The sequence below is a fragment of the Brachionichthys hirsutus genome, chromosome 4 (assembly GCF_040956055.1).
Source record: "Brachionichthys hirsutus isolate HB-005 chromosome 4, CSIRO-AGI_Bhir_v1, whole genome shotgun sequence".
Taxonomy (NCBI): domain Eukaryota; kingdom Metazoa; phylum Chordata; class Actinopteri; order Lophiiformes; family Brachionichthyidae; genus Brachionichthys; species Brachionichthys hirsutus.
In genome coordinates, this window is record NC_090900.1 from 2356464 (window position 1) to 2381980 (window position 25517).

A 25517-nucleotide genomic window follows, 5' to 3' on the forward strand; every position below is an offset into this window, starting at 1 on the left:
CTACTCTTTTACCTGCTCTTTGTCTTACAGGGTGTTCCCAAACCCAGCTTGCACAAAGTGCTTCAAACTCTGGAGGAAAAAAGACCAAAGTGGACGAGCATGCAGCTGCAGAAGGCCCGCAAGCTCTGCTCAGACAGGTGTGTGTGTGTGTGGGGGGGGTGTCAATGTCAGGGTCAGGGTCAGCATGCATTTATTTCGCTTATGTCAATGCCGTCATGCATTCAGGAAGCTGCTTTTTATGCATTAGCCTTGATTAGACATGACATTGGTCATTCATGTTCACCTCCAACCAAAAAAAAAAAAAGATCATTTTTATTCCAATCATTTTGGATGCACATTTTAGAAAATGATTTGCCCGACACACAATTTTAGTGATTTATGTGTATTGAGATTGAGGTTGAGGGCTGACGAAGGAGGAGGTTCAAACTGACTGATGGTGCTTTAGCTGCTTAAAATTCAATAAAGACGGCGAATAAAACAATAAAAAAAGATACTGCCTAGATATGCTTTATTTAATTGAACATTCGAACTCTGATGTATCGTATCATCAAGATCATTTTTGTTTTTTATCTGAAAGCTTTATAAGTATGATGAATCCATCTCAGATGTGTTATTTGTGGTAAATGGCCGGACAATGGTGTCTGAGTGGACGGGAGGAGGAGACTGATGGGAACGAAGCGTTCGCTTCAGGCCCATCCGTGACCTTTTGTAGCCTGTTCCCAGAAGTTGGGCATCTGGTCCCACACTTCATCATAACAAGCTCAAACATCCATCAAAAGGCAACATGAACAATTAAAGAAGAAGAAGAAGAAAAAATGCAATAATTAGATTACGGTCAGTTCTCGGAAATACCGCCTCGGGGACAGGAAGAAGGGATGAGAAGGGAGGTTAAAGAAAAAGTCAGAGACAGGGCAATGGAAGGGCGGAGGGGGGGGGGGGGGGGAGTGAAATAAGAGTGATTATGTATCACCTGTCGGAGGCATTCAGTGGGATCATTACTATTCATTAAACTAACCTTCACAGGGAAGTGACGCCTGGCTTGTAAACAATCGGAATACTGTCAGAAAGAACGCGAGAGAGAGAGGGTGGTATAAAACTGCAACAACACCTGGCACCGCACACACACACACGTACACACACACACACTGTGTAAACCCCTAAATAAAGAGCATTTCCCCCTTGCGAGCCCTCCCACCTCTGTTCCCTCATCCCGCCATCCTTCCTTCGCTTCCCAACTGTAACCCTCCTCCTCCTCCTCCTCACGCCACCCGCCTTGTCTTTGCAAAGTAATTTGTAGAGGAGAAGATTATTGTTCTCCATCATGGTGACCCTGGCTGGGCTGACGGGATGCATACACAGATGAAGATGAATGCAGTTATTCCTTGGCGGAGGTCTGCCTCTTTCAGGGCACATTGGCCCTAATGACATGATTGATAGGCTGTCCCAAATCCGGAGGGGCCCTCATTAATCACCCCGCTGACTGAATCCAATCATCTGCTTCACCTGCACAGTGATGGACAGGAAAGGATACAGCGCAGGTGCTGACACGGCCACCGTCAGTCCGCCAGGCAAAAGAATGAGGGGATGTAAACGGAAGAGAGAAAGGGGGGACTCCTCTTCCTTTGCCTACTCTCAATGTCAAGCGAGCCAATGGCTGGCTGTCGGGCGACGCCACTTCTGCCACCTTATAATTACAAAGAGGAAGTGAGGGAGAGTGAGAACAATGACAGGAAGTGTGTGTGAAGGAGAAGGTTTGATGGACGGCGGTGTGGTGTCTATCCGTACAGGGAGAGGCAGCAGGATGACGCAGGCGTCTGCCAAATGGGTCTGGGGTCTCGGCATGCACGAGGACCTAGACACACAATTACACACACGCACGCACAAGCCGATCGCTTTTAGTGCGCTGAAATCCACCCGATGTGGCTCATGATGGGTTAAATAAAAGTACAACTATTTTCATATCTAGCCCTCAGTAATGTGTTTGCATTTTGTTCTCTCTTTCACGCTTCTCACACTGTTAAGTGGAGACATTTTAAATTCATCTGCCCTCTGGAGTAAATGATTTCTCTAAAAAAAAAAGAAGAAGAAAGAAAACCAGTGTTTCAGCGAATTTTCCCGTGTTGAGCAAATCCCAAATTTTATCCCAAATCCTTCGCTAAACTGGAAAATACTTCCTGAGCCCGAGGGGGTACGGAGATAAAAGCTTGACATGCTCCCTTTTCCCATTTCATCTCCTTTCTCTCTTGCACCACTTGGAGTTTATTTTTTCCTCCCTTTGTGCTTTCTCTCCCGGATCCCCCCCTTTTAACCACGTCTGCTTCTCTCGCAGCGTAGTCGAGGAGGGAGGAGAGAGCCGAGTCGCTGCGGCTGAACTGACTGAGCAGAAAATAGGCCTGATGCTGCTGGAGGTCTGCCACAAAGCAGGTGGCAGCGACTACCTGAGGCAGATCTATCACATCATCCAAGGCAATGAGGTAGGGAAGCACTCCCTCTCCCCAGCAATTAGGTGGCTGCTGGCCTGAGGCCGCAGGCTGTTCTGGTGGGGATGTGGGGGGGGGGGGGGGGGGGGCTGCTGCTTGTGTGCAGTCTGCTTGTTCTGATCTTCTGTTGTTCGAGTGACCTCAAGGGTGCAAAACCTACCGCGATTACCTGTCATACACGCACCGCATGCAGAGGAGAAGGAAGCACGCGGAGTTTGGAAGAGAAAGAGCAGCGAGCCCCCCCCCCCCCCCAAAACCTGCATTCCAGAAATCATCCATCCATCCATTTTCTTCCGCTTTTCTGCTTTGCGGAGTCACGGGAGTTGCCGGAGTCTATCCCAGCTTGCTACGGGCGAGAGGCGGGGCACACCCTGGACAAGCCGCCAATTCACACACAGACAGACAACCATTCACTCGTACACGACGGACAATTTTGGAGTAATCAATTCACATAAATTGCATGTGGGAGGAAGTGGGAGGAAGCCGGAGAACCCAGAGAAACTGTGCACAGATAGGAGTCAAACCCGGTACCTTCTTGTTGTGAAGTGGCTGTGCTAACCACTATGCCACCGTGCCACCCTTCCAGAAATCAGATGCTGAATTAGTTTGACCCCTGATTGTCCATGCTGTGATTCAAAAGGTTTTGGACCTCTTTTCGAATCAGCACAGTATATTTGTCTGATCCACGCCCACCCTCTCCAGAAAGTTGGCTTATGGAACATTCCTGTGTCTGACTCCTTATCTGGAGCCACACCAAACATTTAGTAGCTTCTTTTCCGGCCCGTGGCCCCATTCTTACACCCAGTTTAGTGGAAGTTAGTCCAGCAGTTTTTTGGGTAGCAACCAACCGACCAAGCTCGACTGTCTCTATCCATCCGAGGTCAAGAAAGTTTTTATTCTGTCGTTTTATTATTCTCTTTCTGAACGGCTCCCATTAATTATGCTTCTGTGAGGATGATCAAAAATCCTGCATTAAACCTGCCTGGGAATTGATTTCAGAAATTCATTCTCATTATCGCAAGCAAAACGTGAAAGTAATTGCAACGACACAGTTACGAATGTCAGCTGTTTATATGCGGGCCTGGTTTGAAAAAGCTCGGTCGAATTGTAAATAACTTTTTGACCTCTCTTAGGTCATCTTTTTTTGTAGAATATTTCCTTTCACTCTGTCAGTCCCACTTTCCTCTCTCTCCTCTTTCCTCTTGGATTCAGGAACTTTTGATGCGTAAACTCGGTGGAAGCTCAAACTCCCTCAGTGATAATCCTCGTTTGGTGAACTTTGACTTTGACTCCGAGCGCCTTGCGGATGCCTTCAACCCCCTCCATCAATTTGACCACATTGGCAAGAAGAAGCTGGATCAGGTTAGTCATTTATTTATATTCATTTTACCTTGATGACACGCCTTTGACGTTCTAGCGATGATGGGAGCTTCTTCTTCGTGTCTTTTAAGTCGGCGCCTTGGAGGTGTACTTGTGATGTGCAAGGTGGTGCCGTTTTCTTCCCAAGCCCGGGAGCTTAATGTTAAAGGTTCAAAACTGTTTCAATCTCTAGTGAACTGGTTACTGTGGCAATCCCAGAGGCTGCCGGGGTCTTTTTGGGGCTCGGCGTTCCTATTCTCCATATACTTGGCTGCCTTTTTACTAGCAGGAGTTGCGCATGAAAAGAGCACGGAAAAGGTGAAAAGATGAGAGAAGTTTTCCTTCTCATAAAGAAGCGAGCAGCAGTCTTAAAGTGCACTTCTTTGGAGCTTTGAACCGTATATCCCAAATTTATCCCCAGGAGTGCCACCAAGACGTTCAGTTAATTAAGATTTTTTTTTCTAAGGGGCTAAGTCGCTACGGAGTCGTCCTTTTCATCCAACTATCAGGGGGAATGCTGCCGATATCACACAAAACAATCAACAAAGGCGAACATCTCCTCGTGACGGTTTTGCGTGTGTCTTTTTTTTACCTGTTAAACCCAGATTACGTGCATTTATACGCTTGTGATCCCTTGTAACGTAGCCATATTGCAGCTATTGTTTTTTTGCTACACCTTTTAATCCGAAGACCTGTTTTCGGCTTGTCACAGAAGGCTGCATGAGCTTTGCATAGAAACACCCTATTAAGAGAATGATTAAAATGCCTTCGCCGCTTCAGGTGCTTGTGTTGTTTGTCAAATAAAATGGAGGGAGGAGGAGAAAAAGAAAGTTGCATCCATCAATCACCTGTGAGGACGGAGGGCTGGGTGGATGGATGGAGGGAACGAGTGTAGTTTTCCTCCTTTTGTCAATAAAACTCAGCCTGGAGTTAAGAATGACATTTCGGCAATCAAAGCAATCTGATATTTATTTGCTTTCCCGATATGGTGCGAGTGGCAAGTGTGTTTTGTGTGTGTGTGTGTGTGTGTGTGAAGAAAGAGAGAGCGAGAGCAATAGATGGAGGAAGGAGGGGTTGGCGAGGTGCCATTGAAGATGATAAAAAAAAAAGCAGTGCAGAGGAAGAGTAACGACTCCCTCCCAAAATTGATTTATCTTTCTATAAATGATGGCTACATCCCCCCAAATGGATTTATAAATTAATTGCTGTCTTATTGGAATAAAAACCTTCTTGTGCGGACATGATTGATCGCCTGGTGTTGTTGGTAGCCTGTGCTGGGGACCCCCCCCCCCCCCCAGTGGGTCCCAGCTGGAGCGGTAATGCACTGATGGTATTAACCCTGATTAATAACTAACAATACGCTATCCTCATACATCAACAGAGTGCCGTGATCAGTTGGGCGTGGGACTGGCCGAGGCTGCTGCCTGCATACCTGGGCATGAGTCGGGTCACCTTCAGAACGCTGCTGGCCAACAGGTAAGAACCCTCGTCACACACAGACACGCCCACTGAGAGCACAGGCGCGGGGTCAGCTCGTGCCCTCTTTATTTTTGAGCAGTTTTTTCATTAAATGAAAGCCCCCCCCCCCCCCGAATCCCATTTTGATTTACTTGGGTCTTCGGGGATCACATTGCCCAGCTGCTCTTCATCAGCGGTTCAAACTTGTACTTTATTCAAAAGGCCAACGGCTCCTGTGGCTTCCTCGACGGAGGCTGAGCCGTGGAAAGAACTCCTTAGGAAAGGTTACTGGAGTGCTGTAATGTTCCGCTGGTGATGAATCATTGGATCCTGTCTTTGCTAATGCAAATGCACGTGAGAGACTGGCTGCGCGGGCCAAATGTTAGCAGACTTTATGCCTGCAATCCTTTTTTAAGGCCTTGAAAGTGCCAGGAAAAGTAGTCGGAAGATGAGCGGCTGGATCAGATCCACTGATTGAAGAGTTTTCACCCAAGTCCCAGCGGCCCTGTCCCATCCTCCTCTTACCCCCCCCCCCCCGCCCCTCCTGTTCTGCTCTCCAACAGGCATAAATATTTATGCAGGGATGTGACACATATTAGATGGCAATACTTCAGGCTGTTCCCTGTTCTCCATTCACAGCTGTCACGCTGCCAGCTATCAGGGAGCCATGGGGCTACTGCACCTTGTCTCCACGCCTACATCCAATCCATTCTAAATCACCGCCATTGTAACACACACTCACACACATAGACACACACCTTTCTAACAAAGGGCAAGCTCTGCATCTGCCAAGGACGCAGGTCTAATAAGGGTGAAGTGCGCAGCTCGGTGTTGCACTGGGACGAGCTTCGTTGCTTCATGCCTCTAACCCCCCCCATCTCACACATGCACATGCGCCCCTCTCCACCCTCCACCCCCCCCCCCCCCCCACATTCTGCTTTGTTGCATGTTAAAACAGATAGTGTCATTGCTTGACTGAGCTAAATTAGCGTTGGGGCATTCATGAATCGAAACTGAAGTGGATAGGAAGAGAGAGAGAGAGAGAGAGAGAGAGAAAAAAGAGAGATTGGATTTGCAGATTGAGAGTGTGAGTGCGTCGGCGAGAGAGGAGTCAATACAAGCAGGGGGGGGTAAAGGTTATATAATTCAGCCTAATCTCTCGGTATCCAAGTGCCTGAGACGCTGCCATTTGCCTCATTAGCCTCTCTTTGTTGGGCCAGAGGAGCAGATTTCACGGAGGATTTTGGAGAATGCCCGAGACGCTCGCACAGAGCAGGAAGTCAGCGTCACAGCTGGCGACATGTAAGCTGTCAAAGTTTTCCTCAGATCCATTTCCGACTTTTTTGAAATATCTCTCAAGCTGTAGAAGGCCGTCGGCGGGATAAGCGCACTGATGTCGTATCCGCGGATCCATTTGTTAGTGCAGATAAGGCAACGCTCTCTGCATCGCCGCAAGACTTGAAGTGCCCTCGGCTGTTTTCAGCCGCGACATCATGCAACAATTACTCTCTTTAATGCCCCCAGTTGCCGGACAAACAGCGGGATATAATCTCACGCAGTTGACAATATTAATCGTAATGACGCCTTCTCTCACTGTACAAAATAACTTGTCACCATGACCTTGCGATGTTCTATATTCTTTATCATAAGTTTTTACTCTCCTTGAATGACTTCCTTAACCCCCACCCGTGCACAGCCGGTATTTTATTTCGCTCCTTGGACTGTGTGAGTTAGCGCCGTGGCCCGTTACCCTCCTATATATTGTTACAGTGGCAGGACGGTTATTGTGCCCGGGGTTTATATCACATTGTAATGGAGCAAGCCTGTGAGTTAAGGGCGGTAGGCTTTTACACCGGGGCTTTTAAATCACTGCTCAGATGACTTCATTAGCACAGCAGGACACATGGCGAGACGCTTGCACACAATAAATACACGCACATACACACATGCATACGCTTTCACCCTGCTACCTTGACGGCGTAGCGTCGGGGGGGGGCAGACAGGAGGGAGAGTGGATTTATACAGGTGTGTGTGTCCTTCTTTGTCACCTGTCACTTCAGTTCCCCCCACCGTACGATGGCTCATCCATCATCCGCAGATTGAGCTTTTCAGCAGCAACCAGACTGATTAATGTCACCCCAGGACCCCCCAGGGTTGACCTGGCTCGCTGGTAGACTGGAGGTGGGGCTGCATAGATCACTTGTGGAAGGGCTAACATTACAGCGCACTTCTTTTGCTCGTTCGACGCTTAACAAACTCGTCGCCTGTCTTCGGTTGCACATTTTTATGAGGACGTTTAATGAACATTTGAGAGTTTTGGATTCCTGTTTCTTTGTCTCTTGCACATTTGTGTTCCAAAACCGCACATGAAGGCTTTCGACATTCCTGTTTGCTTGGTTCAATCTTGACTACCGGGTCTAATTCTTTTTTTGGGGGGAGGAAGTGATTGGTGGAATCGTTTAAGCAGATTAGTGACAGGCTGAAAGAAATGTCTTAATGGGTCAGAGACTGACTGCGCTTTTGGCTTCTTCTCCACTTTTGATAAATCGCAGGTCTCAAATTTTTTTGATGGATGCGAGACTCGCAGAAAGAACAACCTGACGGCTGAAAGTCAGACTGTGGCCGGTTTTATCTCCGAAAAAACGGGCGTTCTGTTTTATAAACTTAAATCATAGCAATTTGCTTTTATAAAGCAGAAAGGTATTCAGTAGTCAGGATTCATGAGCAGGACTGTCGGGTCCTTTTAATTGTAGGAAACTCACTCTTTCCACGACAGTCTTTAGCAACTTTCAAGCCAAGTTCTTTTTCTTTTTTAAATGTCAAAATCATTATGTGCCCGTGTTAAATGCACACTTGACGTTTCACCTTGAGCCGATTGTACATCCAAGGGTTTGCGTTGATTGATTGAAACGCATTCACTCCCTGACCTCAAGTGACGAGAACGCCCTTTGTCGCAGAGGCATGGAATCAAAAGTATGAAATTATTCTCCCAATAGCGCCAATGAATGGATAACTCGTCTGCTTTATCCTTGAGCCACCGTCGGCAGCCTCCTTTGGTAAGAGAACATCGCTGCCATGGCAAACTCTTGTCCTTCGAAAGATGCACAACTTCCACGTGGGCTGGAGTTAGCACAAAGATAGCTTCTCCTCCTCATTTCAGGTCTGTAATCTACCGCTGCTTTTCATCACCGTATTTCTTCTCCCTCCGATAAAAGTGAAACGAATCGCTCTCAGAACAAATGCAGCGTGTCGTCAAAGAGAAAAGTCACATTTAACCGTCATCTGCCAAGGTGACTTTTTGAAACACTTTCCTTGTTAACCGCATGCCAGAGAAGGTCTTCTGACCTGCTTGAGAAGGGGTCGCCGCGTATGAGAGATGAAGCTTCACGTGTCAGAAGACAGCTCCTCCACTCCATCATAAGGACCGAATATCATCCAAGGACATTCACAACACTGCCCCCCCACCCCCCATGTCAGTTTCCATTTCTTTGAGCCTACAAGGACTTTATGTATTTGCCAACAGTAAATTTGAAGCTACTGTACATGTGCTATGACTTGCGCTATTTCCCCACAGGTAATCTGAGCAAGCACTCATCTCCCACACTGTTAATTCACACATTGACAGCAAGTGAGTAACAGCAGCACTGACCCACAGATTTGGTAGTTTAATACGGTAAGCCGCACTGTAACTAGTGAACACTAAAGCAGTTCCTCTGCAGTGTCTCATTGCTGCTGTTACCCCTCAGGTCCATAACAATAGCAGTTTGTGGAAAAATGCCAGTCTGTGGCATTCTCTTGCTTGAGCGGCTCCTTAAATTGCAGCGATAGACGCTTGTGCTTTCAGGAAGTGGGCAATCGCCATCTGTTCCCCGGCGCCGCCATATGGCGGGGCCTTTTTTCTCAGGGAATAAAATAAAAACAAATATGTCAGAATGTTCGTCTTCCTCTGTGGACGCCGATCAACCTGGGGAGAAGCTTGGATCTCTGTGTCTGGATTAATAGTCTTACTTTTACGCTTCGGGGAATGAGGGAGCATGTGCTGGTAGGGTGGTGGGGCTTTATGCGTGTGTGCGTATGGGAGCATGTGCATCACAAACGCTAATGCGCATACCTGGAAGTATTTCTGGAGTCATTCATCTGACTTGGAGGGCGATGTCGCCGTGCCGTTTTTGAACAGCCGATTGTCCCTAGTCTTGGAAGCATTAAGCAACACTGGAGACAAGAGCTTCAAGGTTAGCCAGAGTGACATTTCATGGCTGCCACTGCCAAAGAAAACAAGAAGAAAATGCTCTCAAGCCATCATCAGAGTCTCTATCTTGCGAGGCCAGGAATTCAAAAGACTTGTCACTTTTGAAACTCAGGAGAGTGTGATGTGTCATTGAGGAAGACTTTTTCCTTCTTCTCTTGTCGATCCCCTTGTGTGCGTCCCCAGCTTGACTGACAGCAAGGGATGGGAGTTTGCGTTGGTGGAGACAGAATACATCTTTTGTCTGCTTGGCTACACGTGGTGCGCTTTGTCTTTGCTAGCCCTGGACAGCGCTGACACATTGAGGTTTCCATTAGCCGTAAGCAGGTGGCGAAGGAGGGACGAGCTCGTGCGCTCGAGTCCGCTTCCGTTGCCTTTCCCGCGTGCACAGGCATCCGCACTGCACCAACTTGCACGCCGTATGCATATCGTGGAGGGCGTACATGTGTCTGGCCGCGTGTGTGTGAATGTTCACTCATATTTCAGTTACGTGTGATATTTGGAGGTTTGCTCCAAAGGCGAATAAATCAGTGATGCCTGGGATAAGGCCGTGGCCCCTCCTCAAACGGCACAGACAAGCTGAGAGGCTCATTAATCAAACGGCCAGTCACAGATGTGATGGCTTCCACACAAACCGGCAGCAGACTGTGAAAGTCACATCCAACAGAGTCAACTGTCAGCCAGGCAGGCAGGCAGGCAGGCAAGCAGGCAGGCAAGCAGGCCGCGCTTTTCCTCTTCGCAACTCTCTCTCCCTCTCTCTTTCCCCTCTGTTGTGTTTTATCTCTCGGTCTCCCCGTACCTCCTCTCACCTCCAGCGTGATGCCTCGGCCTGATACGTCTGAAATATTTGTCTTGTCGTTTCTAAAAACGATCCAGAGGGTTGAAGCAAATCTATCTTCTTGGAGAACGGTCATGGTCATGGCCAATTCTCGGGACACAAGACATCGGTCATTACTGCACCTGCGTCTGTTCTCTGTGGTCACAGCTGATGGTATTTTCACTACGCTACAATCAGAATACTTCTTTTCTCTGTCCTTGGCTCGTATCGGAATCGGGATGTAAAAATCCACGCATGAATGTTGATAGATTGGCACCAATATTCAAATATGGTTAAGTTTACACTATAAGACAAGCGTATCCCTCGTGCATTGTGAACTTTATACAGTTTTAGCATCAGACATGGAACAAATGTCAGCTTTTGTTCCAACTTCCAAGTGTGGACGTTTCCAACACCAGAGCTAAATCAAAATGCCTCTTAAGCCACTGCAAAAGTCCTCCAAGTATGCAGAGAAAGGCTGGATGGAGTGGGGGCAGAACAAAGTCCCCCATTCCTGACTAAAAATGGAAAGTTCCAAGAATCTCCGAAATACACAGAGACATTTGATTGTACAAATAAAAAGCGATGGAAAGCTATCCCTTTGTCCTCTTGGCAGAGGGGAGGAATTTCACAGGCAGCTGTAAACCAAATTTTTTATAAATATGAAAGGAGACGTGATTCAGCGACTTCATGTACTACTTAACTCTTTCTCCAGCAACTGTCCCGTTTCTCCCGAGTGAAAATCGGAAGGAAAAACTAATCATAGCCTTGGAAAGTGGAGTGTTGGTCTAATTACACGAAAGATGTTGATGTTGGAGTGACATAAACTGAGCTCCATGCCTATCATCCGTCGTACGGCCCAATTAAAACTGAGCTTTTCCACGTTAACATTGAGTGAAATTGTGGGTTGTCATTGTGAATCTTGTAATAACAGCAGAATAACCTAAATAAATCGAGCTCCCTCGCTAAATCACACTCATTCCCTCCCGGTATTTTCCTTCCACGCCTGACTTTGGGGAATTTTTTTGGTGACAAAATTTCCTCACAAATGTTTTGTTTGTCCATTGCGCATCTATTTTTGTCCACCGAGAAATAATTCGATATTTTGCCCCTGGCACTGGTTTTGTCAGCCGCTATGGATAGACTGGGAATCAGTTGAAGACACGGAGGACCGTTTGACGCTGTTGCCACATTTCCTGCTGATTTACCGAGATGACTTTTTATCCAACGGCAGAAGTCCAGACTCCGACTGGCTGTTCCAGCCACTCATTATATTGATCTTTTTTTCTTCCTATTCTTTGCCATGTGCCATTTTTATTAAAACTCTGGAGGTGACACTGAGTTCGGCTCTTTGCTCACAGAATATGTTTGATTGTTTTAGCCCATTGAAGTATTATTCTGACAGCCCACAGCTAAAGCTAATAATGACATCTCTGTGTACTGAATCAACACTGCACTGCAGCCAAATATCACATTCATTTATTTTTGCGACATTTTGATGCTCTTTATGCTCCTCCTGCGTGAGTCACCCTCAAACGGGGCGTCGGCTAAATAGCTGAAACGCAACGTCTTTGTGTTTGTGCAGTCCCGTGTGAAGCTGTGTGACAGCGAGTGTTTGTTTTGGTGGAGCATCACGAGATTGCATCCCGTCGCCAGGCTCATTAGCCTGGTGGCGGCGCTCGGGCCGCCCCCCCCCCCCCCCCAGCCAATGGCTGCTCTCCGTGCGGTTCTGCCATTTGCATGTGGTCCAGGAAGAGATAATTAGAGGGATCTCTGCCTGTCACTGTTAATCTGGGACTTAGTGAAGGGCTGCGACGCCGACATTCTTTGACGGACTGACAAACATGTCCGCACACACAGAGCGGTGTCATACCCGTGTGCACACAATGGCGTCCGATACACACTTAACCCGCGAACACACACTGCTGGACTCTGCTGTCTTCATGGATGTCCTTCCTCACAGCTGTCTGTCGTCTTTCTATCACTAATACTTCAGCATATTACACCCCAAATATATCAGAGCGGCTGCTCCGTCGCTCTGTGGACGATAACGTGTTGACTCAGTGTCTGTTTACACCAGTTGTTCCCTGCTGTTGACACAGGTTTTAGATCCCTGTTCAGATAGACTGTGCGCTTGTTGCTTCCCAAACAGACAGAATGCTCAGTAAGCCTTTTGAACAAGCCCAGCTGTCAGCCCTATATTCTCTAAAACACACACACATCAATACGCAAGCGAAGACGTCGCGTTCAAGCATTGGCACATCCCCAACCACACACACACACACATACACACACACAACCCTGATTGGCAGGCCTCCTGTTTTTCCATAATTTCGACTGATTTTTTCCAATCAATCTCACTTGGAGAGCTGCTAAAGCGTCGGCTAATATTAAGAGTAGAATATGCGACAATTAAGGCATCCTTCAGGTAATTACAGAGCTGGTTTAGCAGCAAACAAGTGAGGCGGGTTTTTTTTTTTTTGTTCAGCGTGTTTGCTTGTGTGTTTTATTTGTACCCGTTTAATACTTTAAACGGAGGAAACGAGGCACATCTGGGAACGACGCTGCCTTTAGTGCCCACGTCACACATTATGTGAAGTATCGTATCATTAGCTGAATGCAAATATCGACTCTGCTCGCCCTAATTGAATATCACAGACGGTGTTTCCTGTACAAGAGAATCCTGCAGAGACGTCCTCATTCAGCCTGTTTTCCACCCAAATGACAGCCGGTCCTTTTTGCACACTGTTGGACTGCTTTAATGGTGCGTGTTGAGAGAGAGAGGCTGAGCCCCGTGCTGACCTCACCCGTCCCACTCGGTGACCCCGCGCCACCGCTGATGACACATCATAGTTGACATCTGACTTTAGGGGCTCTTTAAGTGCCAGCAGTGGCCGAGGCCCCCGGATTCGTATTCTAATGGGTCATCTTTGTACTCCACCTTTTGTCCCTTTACTCGTCTCGCTATTTTTGTCTTGTCGTACAGACGAACACACAGTAACATTCATGCACACACACACACACATGCACACTGACACTTAGACCTACTCAGACACACTTTCGCTGAATTGAAGCTGCCCCCGTCCCCCGCACCATTACAGGTAAGCACAGAGGTGCGCTTGTCTTGACACTTGTCTTGACAAACCTATAGACAGCCTGAGTGGACAGTCCAGCTGGAATCCACCCTGTGTTTTCAGCCTAGACTCTCCTCTCCTCTCCTCTCTTCGACTCGAATCAGGACATCCACCCATCCATTTTCTTGTCGATGAAATGATCTACAGGTGGTTTCTCCGCTTTGTGGGTCACAGGAGTCCCCAGAGCCTATCCCAGCTTGATATGGGCGAGAGGCGGGGTACACCCTGGACATGTCACCAGCGCATCACGGGGCCTACTCAGAACAAATCCCTGGTAAATATGCATCAATTAACCGATTCCACCTTGAGAAATGATTGCAGAATCCCGAAGGAGAAACCCGAACACCAATCTTACCTTGACCGTGTACTCTCTCCGCTGTGCCAAATGCTAAGTCTGCGCTTGCACCCTCACTTCCTCTTGCCTCCCACTTTGTTTCTTTCTACTCTTTCTCCTTTTACCTGCTCTGCCCCCCCCCCCCCCCCCTGCTCTCCCATCTTCTCAGAGAAACCATCATGGGTCATGTTTTTCTGAGTCTTTGATCAGTGAATAGACTTTCAGCGTGTTGACTACAAGGCCTCTCACCTCCCCAGCGGTTGTTGCAAAACAGGGCGCACACTTATCTTGGCTTCTATGATGTTAATGGTTGAAAGCATTTGCTGATGTTGAAAGTGTGTGTGTGTGTGTGTGTGTGTGTCCACTCACTCATGATGAAAGACATTGTTATAGCGCTGGGTTGTGATCATGTTGCAGCTATATTATAAAGACACGTTCAGAGTTGATGAGCGAGGCGTGCTGTATTTAACAGATGACTTTTTTTTACTCTTAAATGACATTATTTGTTTATAAATGTTCGGATTTAGATCTTTGTCTACATCAAGCGTTTCATCTCTATGTATTTGTTCGGTTATTGCGTAGAATACTTCCTTTGCCTTGCCGCAATAGGTTTTGTCCTCAGGGCACAAATTCTGGTTCAAACAGCAAACAGAAAAAGCCATCTCCACCCCCCCACCCCCACTCCATCTTTACACCTCGTGTAAACGTTGGTTGGGTGTCTGAGTGCTTTGTCGCTCCACCCAACTGCAGAATTCTCCCTTTTTTCTGAAATGCAGGGGGATGGCCTTGATGTGACAGCTTGCAATGTTAGCCCAAGTTGTTTTTGACAGAAGACAAAGGAAAAGGGAAAGACTAAAAAAAATTGCAACATAAAGGCAAAGTTTTGGAATTTTCCCTCCGAGATGAATCGGCTTCGCAGAAATCAATTCTTTCTCTCCTTTCTCATTTTCTTTGGAATAAAATGTCTGTTTTTCCTCGGTGTCTTTGCTTTGTCATCACCGTTAAGAACAGTCCCTTTGATTGAATTTGCCACCGGAGACATTCAGTGATCCTGACGGATTATCCGGATGCAGGACTTGGGCTTTGCTGGAAGCATCTTTTTGAGATGTTTTTCTCTCTTATGACATTATGGAAACAGGTCTACCCTTTTACAGCAGACTGAACAGCGAGTGGTAGGGATTGACGTATTGTACTGACATGACAATCTATACGAATGCCAATGACAATCATAGGAGAGGACATTTAGATTACTGCCGAGCCTCCCTGGCCTGTCTCTTCCTATCTGGCCTCCTATCACTCCGTCTGTTTTGTAATCTGTCTTCTCTTTCTCTTGAGTTTCACTCCTAATGACGAAATGCGGGTCGGAAGAGTTTACGGCTTTTTGAACACGCGGCCGTGTTTTTGAAGGGAAAAATGTGCGTGTGTGTGTGTGTGTGTGTTTGTGTGTATGTGTGCGTATACCTGCCCTCACCGAGTCAGAGTGTGACCCTTGGGCTCTACCTTGCAATCAGTCAGCCTGCCTGGCCCTCCTGTCTGAGTGCTCCTCCTCCAGCCCTTTAAAAGAGCCCTTCTTATCGCCAGGAGGCCGACCTTCACGCTGCCCCTCGCTGTTCTCAAGGTTAGCCTCCCTCTGCGGCCTTTCCACTTCCACCTTCATATATGCACCATCCCGGCATCTATCCATGCTCCACTTTGTACACACAGCCCCATAAAGGATCCTGGGTGCATGAGGCTTTTCCCTCCTTCCGGCTCTTTCTCCCTCAAGGCGAGCCTCTCCATGTAGCCTTCCACCAGCTCTTCATCCAGCACTTACAAGCACCTGAGAGAGGAATGCAAGTTTAAAGGTGACTTGGCTCTTTTCTCTCTCTCTCGTCCTCAGTTTTTTTTTCTCTTGAAGGTGAACTCCTTTCTTTTCTTGTCTCATCTGTTTCTTTTCCTTCTTGGAAGGCCTTCCCTCCTCGTCTGTAGGGTTTGTGTGTTTTTTTTTGTATGCCCACATGTTTGGTGGAGAGGTCAAAATGCCTGCAGAAATCTCGGAGCTTTGCCAAAAGTAAAGACGCTTCAAGGATGTACTCCTGTGTACGCAGAGTCCAAGACGGCCTCAGTATATCTGATACAACCTGAACATGGCTGGGATTAAACCTTTCGACAACGTCAGATCTTTATGATTCGAGGTGCGCGGTTTGGTTGTCGGTTAGTCTTTCCTCGTCGTTGTGTTGTCATTGCCGTAGCGGATGACAGGAATACGATGCTACTGGGTTTTTTTTTTCATAATTGCAAAGCTATCTGAATATCTGAAACATTTTGCAAACACCCAAATCTGAGCATGCAAATAAAACACACTGGATTCTCAGTGGGTAAAAATACACCGCTGCAGCAGAGAGGCGGAATCCAGACAGCGGTGGCGGGGAAAAATTGGGCTGTCTTTCACATTAGAAAAGACACTTACCTCTGAGTCAAAGAGATAGTCGGTCTCATTCAGCTGTCTTCTGCAATTCACATTTACATACGACTGATTTGTTTTTCCCTTAAATGTTTAATGTGGAGCGAGCTTGAATGATATTGATGGGGATACGTTTTTTTTTCTCCCAAAGACAGCAACGTGCTTTGTTTATCGCGCACGTGTACCGTAGGTTGGAGGTCGCGGTGAAGATGGAGTCGGGTTCCCGCACTTCGAGTGTCTTAACATAACCATAAAAATGCTTGATGGTCCTTTACGCTCAGCGTTTGTGGAGAAAGCGCCTTAAAAAGGTGCGGCTCCGGTGAATATTTTATAGATTCCATCAGCATTTTCATCTTAAAAGACAAGTTAATTGCTCATGTTTTATCATTACATTAATAATAGACAGTTAATTCCTGGTGTAATTCAGAAGTATATAAACATATTTCCTACGAGATGGGACTTGTTTTATCAATCCCGCAGGACAATGTCAACACAAGCGCGCTTGTCTTTATCACCTTTACCTGCCAGGAGGTACGGGCCTGGTCAGCTGGGGACAAATGTATACATTTTTCATCCTAAAAATGTAGGAATCTACATGATGGACCAAACCATGATGGACTTGTGTCTTACGAATCAACTTAAAATCAATCAATCACTTACAGCACCGGTTTCAGTTGACTCGTCACTTCCTCTCGAGATGGTTTTGTCCATGCGGTGGGAGACCGGTCTGGAATAAGATCTGTCTCTCCTTATCTGTACGAGCAGATGTGGCTGATATCTGTCTTCTCAGTGTCTCAGACTTGACAGCACCAATCATAATCAGTCCCCCTCCGGCTCTCCCCTCCTTCTATCTGTTTTTCTCTGCATCGCAACCCAACCCCGCGCAGGTGTATCTATTGTTTAGTGTTGCACCTCGGCTCCCACTGTCTTAACAACACCTCTCTTTCGTGCTCTTTTCCACGCTGTAATGGTGCACTTAGGGAATTTACACGATATACAAAGGGAATTGGTGTTGGGAGTGAGCCTGATGTTATTTCTGTATAATGCTGTATGTGCTTGTGTGTGCACAACGGTATGTGGGTGTGTGTCAGAGAGCATTTACAAAGGGATCAGCCCTGGGGGGTGTCGATGCATCGCTGCAGTGTTAGAGCAAAGGGGGGTGGGAGGCAAGTTAGTTCACGGGAGATGCAGCAAGCAGCCGACTAGCTTGAAATCCTCGCCTCAATTGGCTCAGAGCGGCACAGTTCAGCACTTATTTATTTATTTGGGCTTGAGAGAGGGGGGGGGGGCGGGCAAATGTGTGTTCAGTGGCGTTGGATATCAGTGACAGGAAGGATCAAAGAGTGACACCACAAATGAAGCTGTCAAAGTGGCCCGACAGCCGGGTCCCGAGGCGAGCATCCCTCGCTCGCTTCATTTTATTACGAGCGCAGTGAAACCTCTCAGCGAGGGAGGAAGGAGAGAGGGAACAGAAAACCATCATCTCCCCAAACAGAGGGGAGGAAAAAGACAAAACGAGCCCCGCTGTATCATCGCCGTCCATGATGGGATGTGTTATGAATGTGTGGAGAGGATTAAGAAACAATAGTCAAAGTCTCTGGAATCCTCGCCTAGTTTCCTCACCCTCCTCCCCGGCAACTTAATTAGCACTTTCAACACTGGCGTATGATCCCATTAATGTGATTCCTGCTTATGTAACGCGCGCACGTTGCGCAAGCGCACGTGCAAACCCGAGCACACATAAATCGCAGCGTTATTACATAAAGAGCCAATGCAAATGCATTGGTTTCTCTTTCTTTCTGTGGCGCTAATGCATTGAGCATGCATCAGATGTTTCCTAATGTTGACACTGCAGTAATGTGGGTTGAGTTGACGAGGCAGTTTCCTCCTTCCGGTTATCCGAGCGATTTCATTATACCGACACTTCTGGATCGTTTCTGTATTCTCAGGAAAGGAAAGTTCTTACCGGTGCTACAAAAGGGGGGAGCGCTCTTAAAGGCAGGGATATGATCTTTCACGTAATTGCAGAGTCTATTTGTACAGTAGATGTAATTCACATCAACTAATTAGCATCCAAACACTGACATAGAGAGAGAGGGAGAGAGAGAGAGAGAGAGAGGGTAAGGGTAGATAATTAGACTGAATTAAGCCATCTCTTTTAATCTAGGCCCTGAAGTACGGGGGGGCGTGGGCGGGTGGGGGTTCTGGGGTGAGGACTACACATTCACCCTTTCTCTCCCTCTTTCTGGCAGAGGGTGTGAATGTGTGGGAAAAGAGGGGCCCGGTGCCTTGCCCTCAGCGGAACGGGATTGGCTTGCCTTTCTGAGTCTGTAGAGGTGTCCCCATTGTTATGATGTCACCGCAGCTCAAGACAGCTGACCTCTGACCTTTGGGAGATTCATGGAACCCCTCCCCACTCCCCCGCTCAGATTGCTACCGGGTGCCCACTAGGGGGTACCCAAGCCTTTTACGCCGTAATCCTCGGCGCTTGCGGCTTTTCGGCAAACACTCGCGCTATATTAGCCGATGGATCTGTCAGTCTGCGTCCCCTGATTAGGGGGTCCTTCGCCTGGCTTGTCCCCACTCTTTTAATGTCATCTTTCCCTCGCTCGCTCACTCGCTCTGCCATCTCAGCCCACCACTGCTCTACGCCACTCCTCTCTCGCTCTCTCTCTCTCCCCCCCTCCTTGCACGCGTTGTATCTCGGTAGCTACGGATATAGCGAGCGCCGGCAGATGTCGCAAATACATCATCTGAGGGATGCGGTGGTAAAGAAAAAAGTCAAGGCACGTACGAGTGGGGGATGTGAGCCGACTTGAGCTCTCAGCGTTTGATTGTGTGTGTCACTGTATGCCAGCATTTCAACCCGTGTGTGTGTGTGTGTGTGTGCTTGCGTGCCCCCCTTTTGTGCGTGGAGGTCAAAGCAGGTCAGCATATTGTCCCTCAGATGTTTGATATTTTATGTATAAGAGTGTGGCTCGAGCGAGAGGATAAGCACGTTCCTGACAGAGGCATCTCTTCGCCATGCACAATCTGCCACCTCAGCAATGTGGAGCCCAGAGTCGGATCAACAATGGAGGGGAGGTGCTTTATAGTCAGAGTGGGCTGATGGGAGGAAGAGAGAGAGAGAGAGCGAGAGATAGAGATAGAGAGAGGAGGGGGAAAAACCTAGAAAGCCAGGATAGCTGCTGCTGGGGCAGACGGTGCAGACTGACAGCACTATGATTACACCCAATGTTGTGTTTGCATGCGGCGTCGGTTGTAACGCATCACAAAACGCAGAAGCAACAAACATGCCAGTCGACACGAAACAGCGCAGACGAGCCTTCAACCGTTTTCACGTGTTTGTGTCTTTGGGAGGCCGTTAACGGGAGAACGACGGGCATCCTCTGGTCGGTCCACGTCCGGCAGGAGATTCCTCTGAGAGGAGCTATCCCTAACAGCGCTGCTCTCTTTCTCCCCCGGGGGGGGGGTACTGCCAGCTTGCTTTTGTTGTCGGCCTCAAAAGATTTGCGGCAGTCAGCATTAAGAGGCACAGATCTAAGGAGACGCCTCCAACTGAAATACCTACAGAGGGAGGAAAAGAGGAGGAGGAGGCAAACTGATACAAATATTAAAGTCAGACGTTAAATGCTCCTCTTTATATATCGCCTTTGTACCCCAACAACAACAATAATAACAACGGAAATCCCAACCGTCATCTCGTCTCATGGTAATACCCCCCCCCCCCCCCCCCCCCCGCGGCTTTGATTCCTTGCTCCTCTTTCTTGTGCCTTTGCCCTTTTTCACATTCTCCGATTTGTGTTTCGTTGATTCCTTTATTCCCTTCTTCATTTCAACACGCTTCACGTAGGCTGGTTACCAGGGCGATGATGTAGCAGATGACATCATGCCCCGACTCTGTTGTGCAGCTGGGTCGCTCTCTGGCAGGGTTCCTGGATGGTGGCATCGGGCTGGGCTGGCGCCGCTCTCCTCCTCTGTGTGTCGCCTCCATCTTTGCCTCTGTTTTTCTCTCCCTCTCTCGCTCTTTCTTTCCCTAGATGCGTCTCTCTCTCTCTCTCTCTGGGCTCTCTTCATTGGCTTGGCCAGCACGCCTCATGTTCTCTGGGAAAAAGATTAATTATTCAAGACACTGCCTCAATTAAATTTAAATTCGGCAGTTCAAGTAACCTTTTAGCATGACACATTTATTATTAAGTCAGATGCTTTGGCCCTGTTTAGATTTAGAGCTTATCGGATTTTTTCAGCCCCTTATCACAGAGGCAGCCTCCTTGTGACGACTGTAAAGCCTCGGCCTTGGCTCGCCTAGAAATGTAGCGTGGCTGTATTTTCTGAAACAGATTCCAAGTTAACATTTTTTCCCTTTACTTCAGAGCGGTGTAGTTCTGTTCTGTAGTGCGATACGTGGTCAATCAAAACTTTGGCGATTTGAAGTGGCTTTCCAGCGCGGGATGGGATGGGATTAGCTAACGTAATTAATACTCAGAAACTCCGCCTCCTTCATCGCTTGCAGGTGCCTTTCTTTTCCATCGTGCTCATCGTTAATTCTGCAAAGTCTCAACTGAAATACAGCAGAGTTCAGAACTGAGGTTTCACGTGTAGACACTCTGATGCACATTTAACATATTGTGCTCCATGAAGATCACAAAACGCACAGAGAACTTGCCTTTACTCGTGCACAGCAGCATGGCGGAAAGCAACACAGCGAGGAAAGACAAGAAACAGCCTTGACGGTCCCTCTGAATGGTCCCCATCCCCCCCAGTTCCTGTCTTCCCATTTCGCTCTTCCTCGCTATGAAGGAGGCAGGAGCGTGGAGACCTCACAAAGCGAGGGAAGATGTCACAACAAACAAAAACAGCACAGTAGCCCCCCCCCCCCCAAAGAAAATCTAATCAGGAGCCATTGATTCGTGCTCTGAATGGAGACTGAGTGCCTTGAGAGGGGCTCGTCAAAAGAGGCCATCGACGGGATGACATGGCGCTTCCCCCCGTCTTTCCGTTCTCACCTGTAGACTCGGCTCTGTCAGCTCAAAGACGATACAGTCGTCGCTCCACTTCAACAACTTAGGTCCTTTTTATTTCACTAATTCATTCGGGCGCTTCGATAAAAGATTTTCCGCGTCTGGTTGGATGTGTGGCTTTTTTTGGGGGGGGGGGGGGGGGGGGGGGCTCTCTTTGTGCGTAGTTCCAGAGAACTACAAGTCTTTAGTACCTTCGCTGCTCTGAATGCACTTCTGAAGGAGGCTTTGATTAAGCAATTAAGCACAAGGTAAACATCTCTTCCCAAGTTTACCTTGGATCCCCCCCCGCCCCCGCCCCCGTCTTTAAAACTTACATTGTAAAATACACCTTTCCCTAATGGTGACGCGTATCACCATGGCGAGCACAGTGTGTAAATGCATTTTTGCTTTCCCTCCCCACCCCCGCCCTCCGTAAAACATCATCTTAACAATGCAACTCTATTAACTCTCATGGGAATCTGTGACATTTCAAATGAAATTATTTAATCTATACTTGCATGCCCTTCTGAGTTCTTTTTTTTTAATGCTCAGTATAATGCAACAACTATTGTTCTTATTATTTTGTAATGATACTTTGGCATTACAGGGTGGCGGTATTGATTTTCGAACCCATAGCATTTATTGTGGAGGTAAATGTTATTATTTTAATATTGGACTCATGCTAATTTAATAGAGCATAACAGACGTCGGGATGTAACCCGCAGGGGTCTCTCTCTCTCTTTTTCTCTCTCTGCCACTGAGCATTTTACAAAATACAATAATCTCACGTATTGACAAACGCCTTTCGATGCCCCCCCCTTCTTTAGCAGCGCTGACTTTTGGAGGCACGCTGCCTCTGTGTTTCTCATATATCAGTGTGTTATTTACTTTGCATTATAAATAACGGTGAGTTCCAGATCGATGAAGAACTCTCGTCCTCCCCTCCATTGCTTGTTTGCTCCTTCCCCGTCCCGTATTTCCTCCGCTCATCATCTCAGTGCAGCATATATCATTGATTACTGTATCTAAGGGGGAGGGCATCATTAGCGGGGATACCACTGGAAACCTACTGGTTTGGGTTGGGCGGATGCTCTCTGGGAGGTCAAGAGGTCACGTGTGGCCTTTCGGTGTTATTGTTAGCATTGCTTGAAGGACAATTTGGATGCAGAAGGAAATCATCACATTTAAAAACACAGTGCCAAGTGACCCCTGTTGTAAGGCTTCATTATCACCCTTTCCAGATCACTTTGTGGGGCAATGTAACTTTCTTTAGGTGTCCTTCGTGAAGCGACTCCGGCCTGTCACCCCATCCATCCATCCGCTTTGACTCCGACCAGGCTTCGCTCCATAATAGTGTCAGCTTACGCCCTTTCTCTGGATGTATGTAGTTTATTTGGGCAATTACCGAAGTGAAGCGACGCTGTCAATCTCCTTAAGGAGACAGTCTTAATTTATAGGGTGACCTACAGGTAGTTATTATTTAAGTTTGCTGCTGTGTGCATGCTGTCATGATCGGCATCGATCCCTCTCGGTACAACCCCTCACTGCTCAGTTAAATTAATGTGTGTGTGTGAGGTTGGCAACTTCCCCCCACTTTTCTTAATAGACTAGAAGATCCCTGGCCTCTCTGTTGTTACCATGGCAACTGACCCATTTGTCTGCTGCATATGAAAGTGAGGGACGAACGAGCCGGAGAGTTAAGTGCGAGACGGGGTCAGGACGGATTGACGACAGACAGGTGTGGTTGTTAAAAAATACAGGGAAGACCTTCCCCTCCTCTTCAACATCTCTGTTTCTCGCCGCTCTCTCTCCTTCCGTCTGTCTCTCTCTCTCCCCGTCTGTCTTTCAGCCATCTGATCAGCTGTATCGACGCCGGGACACTTACCGAGCGGGGCGGGGGGTTTAAAAAGGGCATCCATTCACCCGGCGCAGACACCCTTCACGGACGTCGCTGTGGGCGTGTAAAAACTTATTGGAGTGGGACATAGGTGTGTGGGATGTCTACGCATGTGTGTCTGCTTACCCATGCTTGGACAAAGAGGTGGGTTTTTTTTGTTTTTTTTAAACACCCTGTCAAAGGCGTTACCAACCGAAAGGAGGATTTTGGGGTGGCCTCCTCCCAACTCGCAGATATGAAGCTGTCACGCGAAGAATAGCTGCATTCATTAAGTGACACTTATTTTCTCCCACTTTACACAAGTGCAGTGCACAAAACAGACAGGGGAGTAGCTGAGGAAGACATTTTCTTCGCCTTCGTCGGCAATGACAGACATGCGGCAATTACATGAAGCCTAAGCAGACACCAAGAGAGCTGCCATTCCTGCTTAGATTTGTTACTTCATTCAGCAGGCTGGCTCTGGCTTTTTTTAATGTTTACTGAGTGTGCTTGTGTGTGTGTGTGTGTTATCATATCAGAATCGACCACTTGATATACGGAGTTCAAGTCTGCAACGACCAGAGGCCTGAATCGTCTTTGTGAAAGATTCGGATGCAGATTCTCCTCTTTAACATTTTAGTATCGTGTTTATTGCTCTGGCTGTGATGTCACGCTTCGGCTAAAGTATAATAATATATACTTCATTATAGTATAATAATTCCTTTTTGTGCAGAAGTGGCTGATACTGTTGCCTCCTCCATGCCTCACCCTCTCTCTCTCTTTCTCTCTTCCCCTCCCTCCTTACCCTAGTGGACCGAAGCCCATTTTCCCACTAAGACCAGGTGTCCCGCCACACCGGGAGATGAGTGTGTCTTAATCAGCACCAAATGTGTGCACGTCACACATTTGCAGGAATGGCGTGCACACGCACACACACACACTCTCGGCATAAACAATCGTGCGTTCAACCATGCAAAGTCAAATTAAACACACACAGACACTGAAAGAGGCACCCCACTGACAGCCTGCCTTATGTCTAGGAGTGACACTTGGATGACACCAGCAGCAGGATTATAAGAGCATATTTATTAGCCCTAGCACCAGCCGTGTGCGAGCCGGGGGCAGGAGTGCACACGGCTACAAAAGTCCACGGAGTGGAACCTAAACGACACGGAGCCCACGTTAATTATGCAACAACACGTTGTAGATGTCGCCAAAGTTTCAGGTCCCGATCGAATTCTAAAAATACAAAGAAAGGTTATTCGAATGTTTTCTCAAAACAAGAAAGATGAGTTCAACGTCAAATAATATCATTGGATGTGATTCTGGTCGTAGCTTTAACAGGGCATAAGTAAAGCCAGGATGCAGCCGTTATAAATGTTATGAACTCAACAGGCAGTAAAGATGAAGTGTCCACTGCTTGGAATGAAAATACTTTCTTCTCAAGTACTTCTCATTATCGCTGCCGAGTTTCGCCTCGATACGGGATTACCCCCTGCATAAACGCTGACACCGGAGCACTTAAGGAAGTTTTTCATATTGAAATATGGAGACAAGTTGCAGGTAAGGATGAAAAGTGATTTTGGTATTTAAAGCAGAGAATTGTTAAAGAGAAGAAAAACAAAGACGCGATTTTACGCTCCTCTCCTGTCCTTATTATCCTGTTTTGATGCTTTAGGGAGGCAAATGAACTTCAGGTGGCTCGAAATCTCGTAATGAACTCTCTCTTACCTCTCAGCCTGTCCCGCACTCAGCCGGCATGGCGGCGGTTGCTCTATTTCCCTTTGGTGTATGAGCGGCGGCACAGATCCAGGCAGACACGCCCACCTAGATGAAGGCCACACACTTAGTGGATTTCTGCAGGCGCTACGCTAAATTCAAAAAGATGCAGATCCAGATGAGATGACAAAGGCTCAGTTTTTTCATGCAAGCTAAATTTGCACAGGAGCTTCGATGTGAAGCGTCAGGCCAGCATTTAGGCATAGTTGGGGGAGGGGGGGGGACAAATGGTCACACACTTGTAGTCTTGATGTGAAATTCAAAGCCATTTACAAATAATAGAGAGGAAAGGATGTAGATAAAAAGAGAGACAGAGGCTATATCATTAAGGCAAATGCAGACGCAGATGAGAAAGGATGGGAGGAACCGCTGTGGCCAAAGGAGAGGAACGGGCAAATGAGGAGTGACACAGATTGGAACGAAGCATATGTTAGGCTCGGGTATAGCGTGGTTAGCTTTCGAGCTTCCTTGAGCATTTTCCTCAGCCGCGGATGTACTACGGCGCTGGCCGGCTGGCTATCTGGCTGGCATTGTTGGCTGCTCAGTGGTCCCGAACTAGCCCATTTGAAAAGCCTGATGTGTTTTATTTGG

General features: G+C 47.5%; 1 protein-coding gene across 1 annotated transcript in view; it reads left to right on the forward strand.

Moving 5' to 3' along the window:
• The window catches only part of kiaa0825 (KIAA0825 ortholog), an 84024-nt gene that overhangs the window by 31154 nt on the left and 27353 nt on the right, over nt 1-25517 (forward strand). Inside the window, exons 18-21 of the mRNA XM_068738636.1 lie at nt 31-137; nt 2330-2474; nt 3693-3842; nt 5221-5315. Coding sequence (XP_068594737.1) covers nt 31-137; nt 2330-2474; nt 3693-3842; nt 5221-5315 — 497 coding nt within the window. The remainder of the gene's footprint in view (nt 1-30; nt 138-2329; nt 2475-3692; nt 3843-5220; nt 5316-25517) is intronic.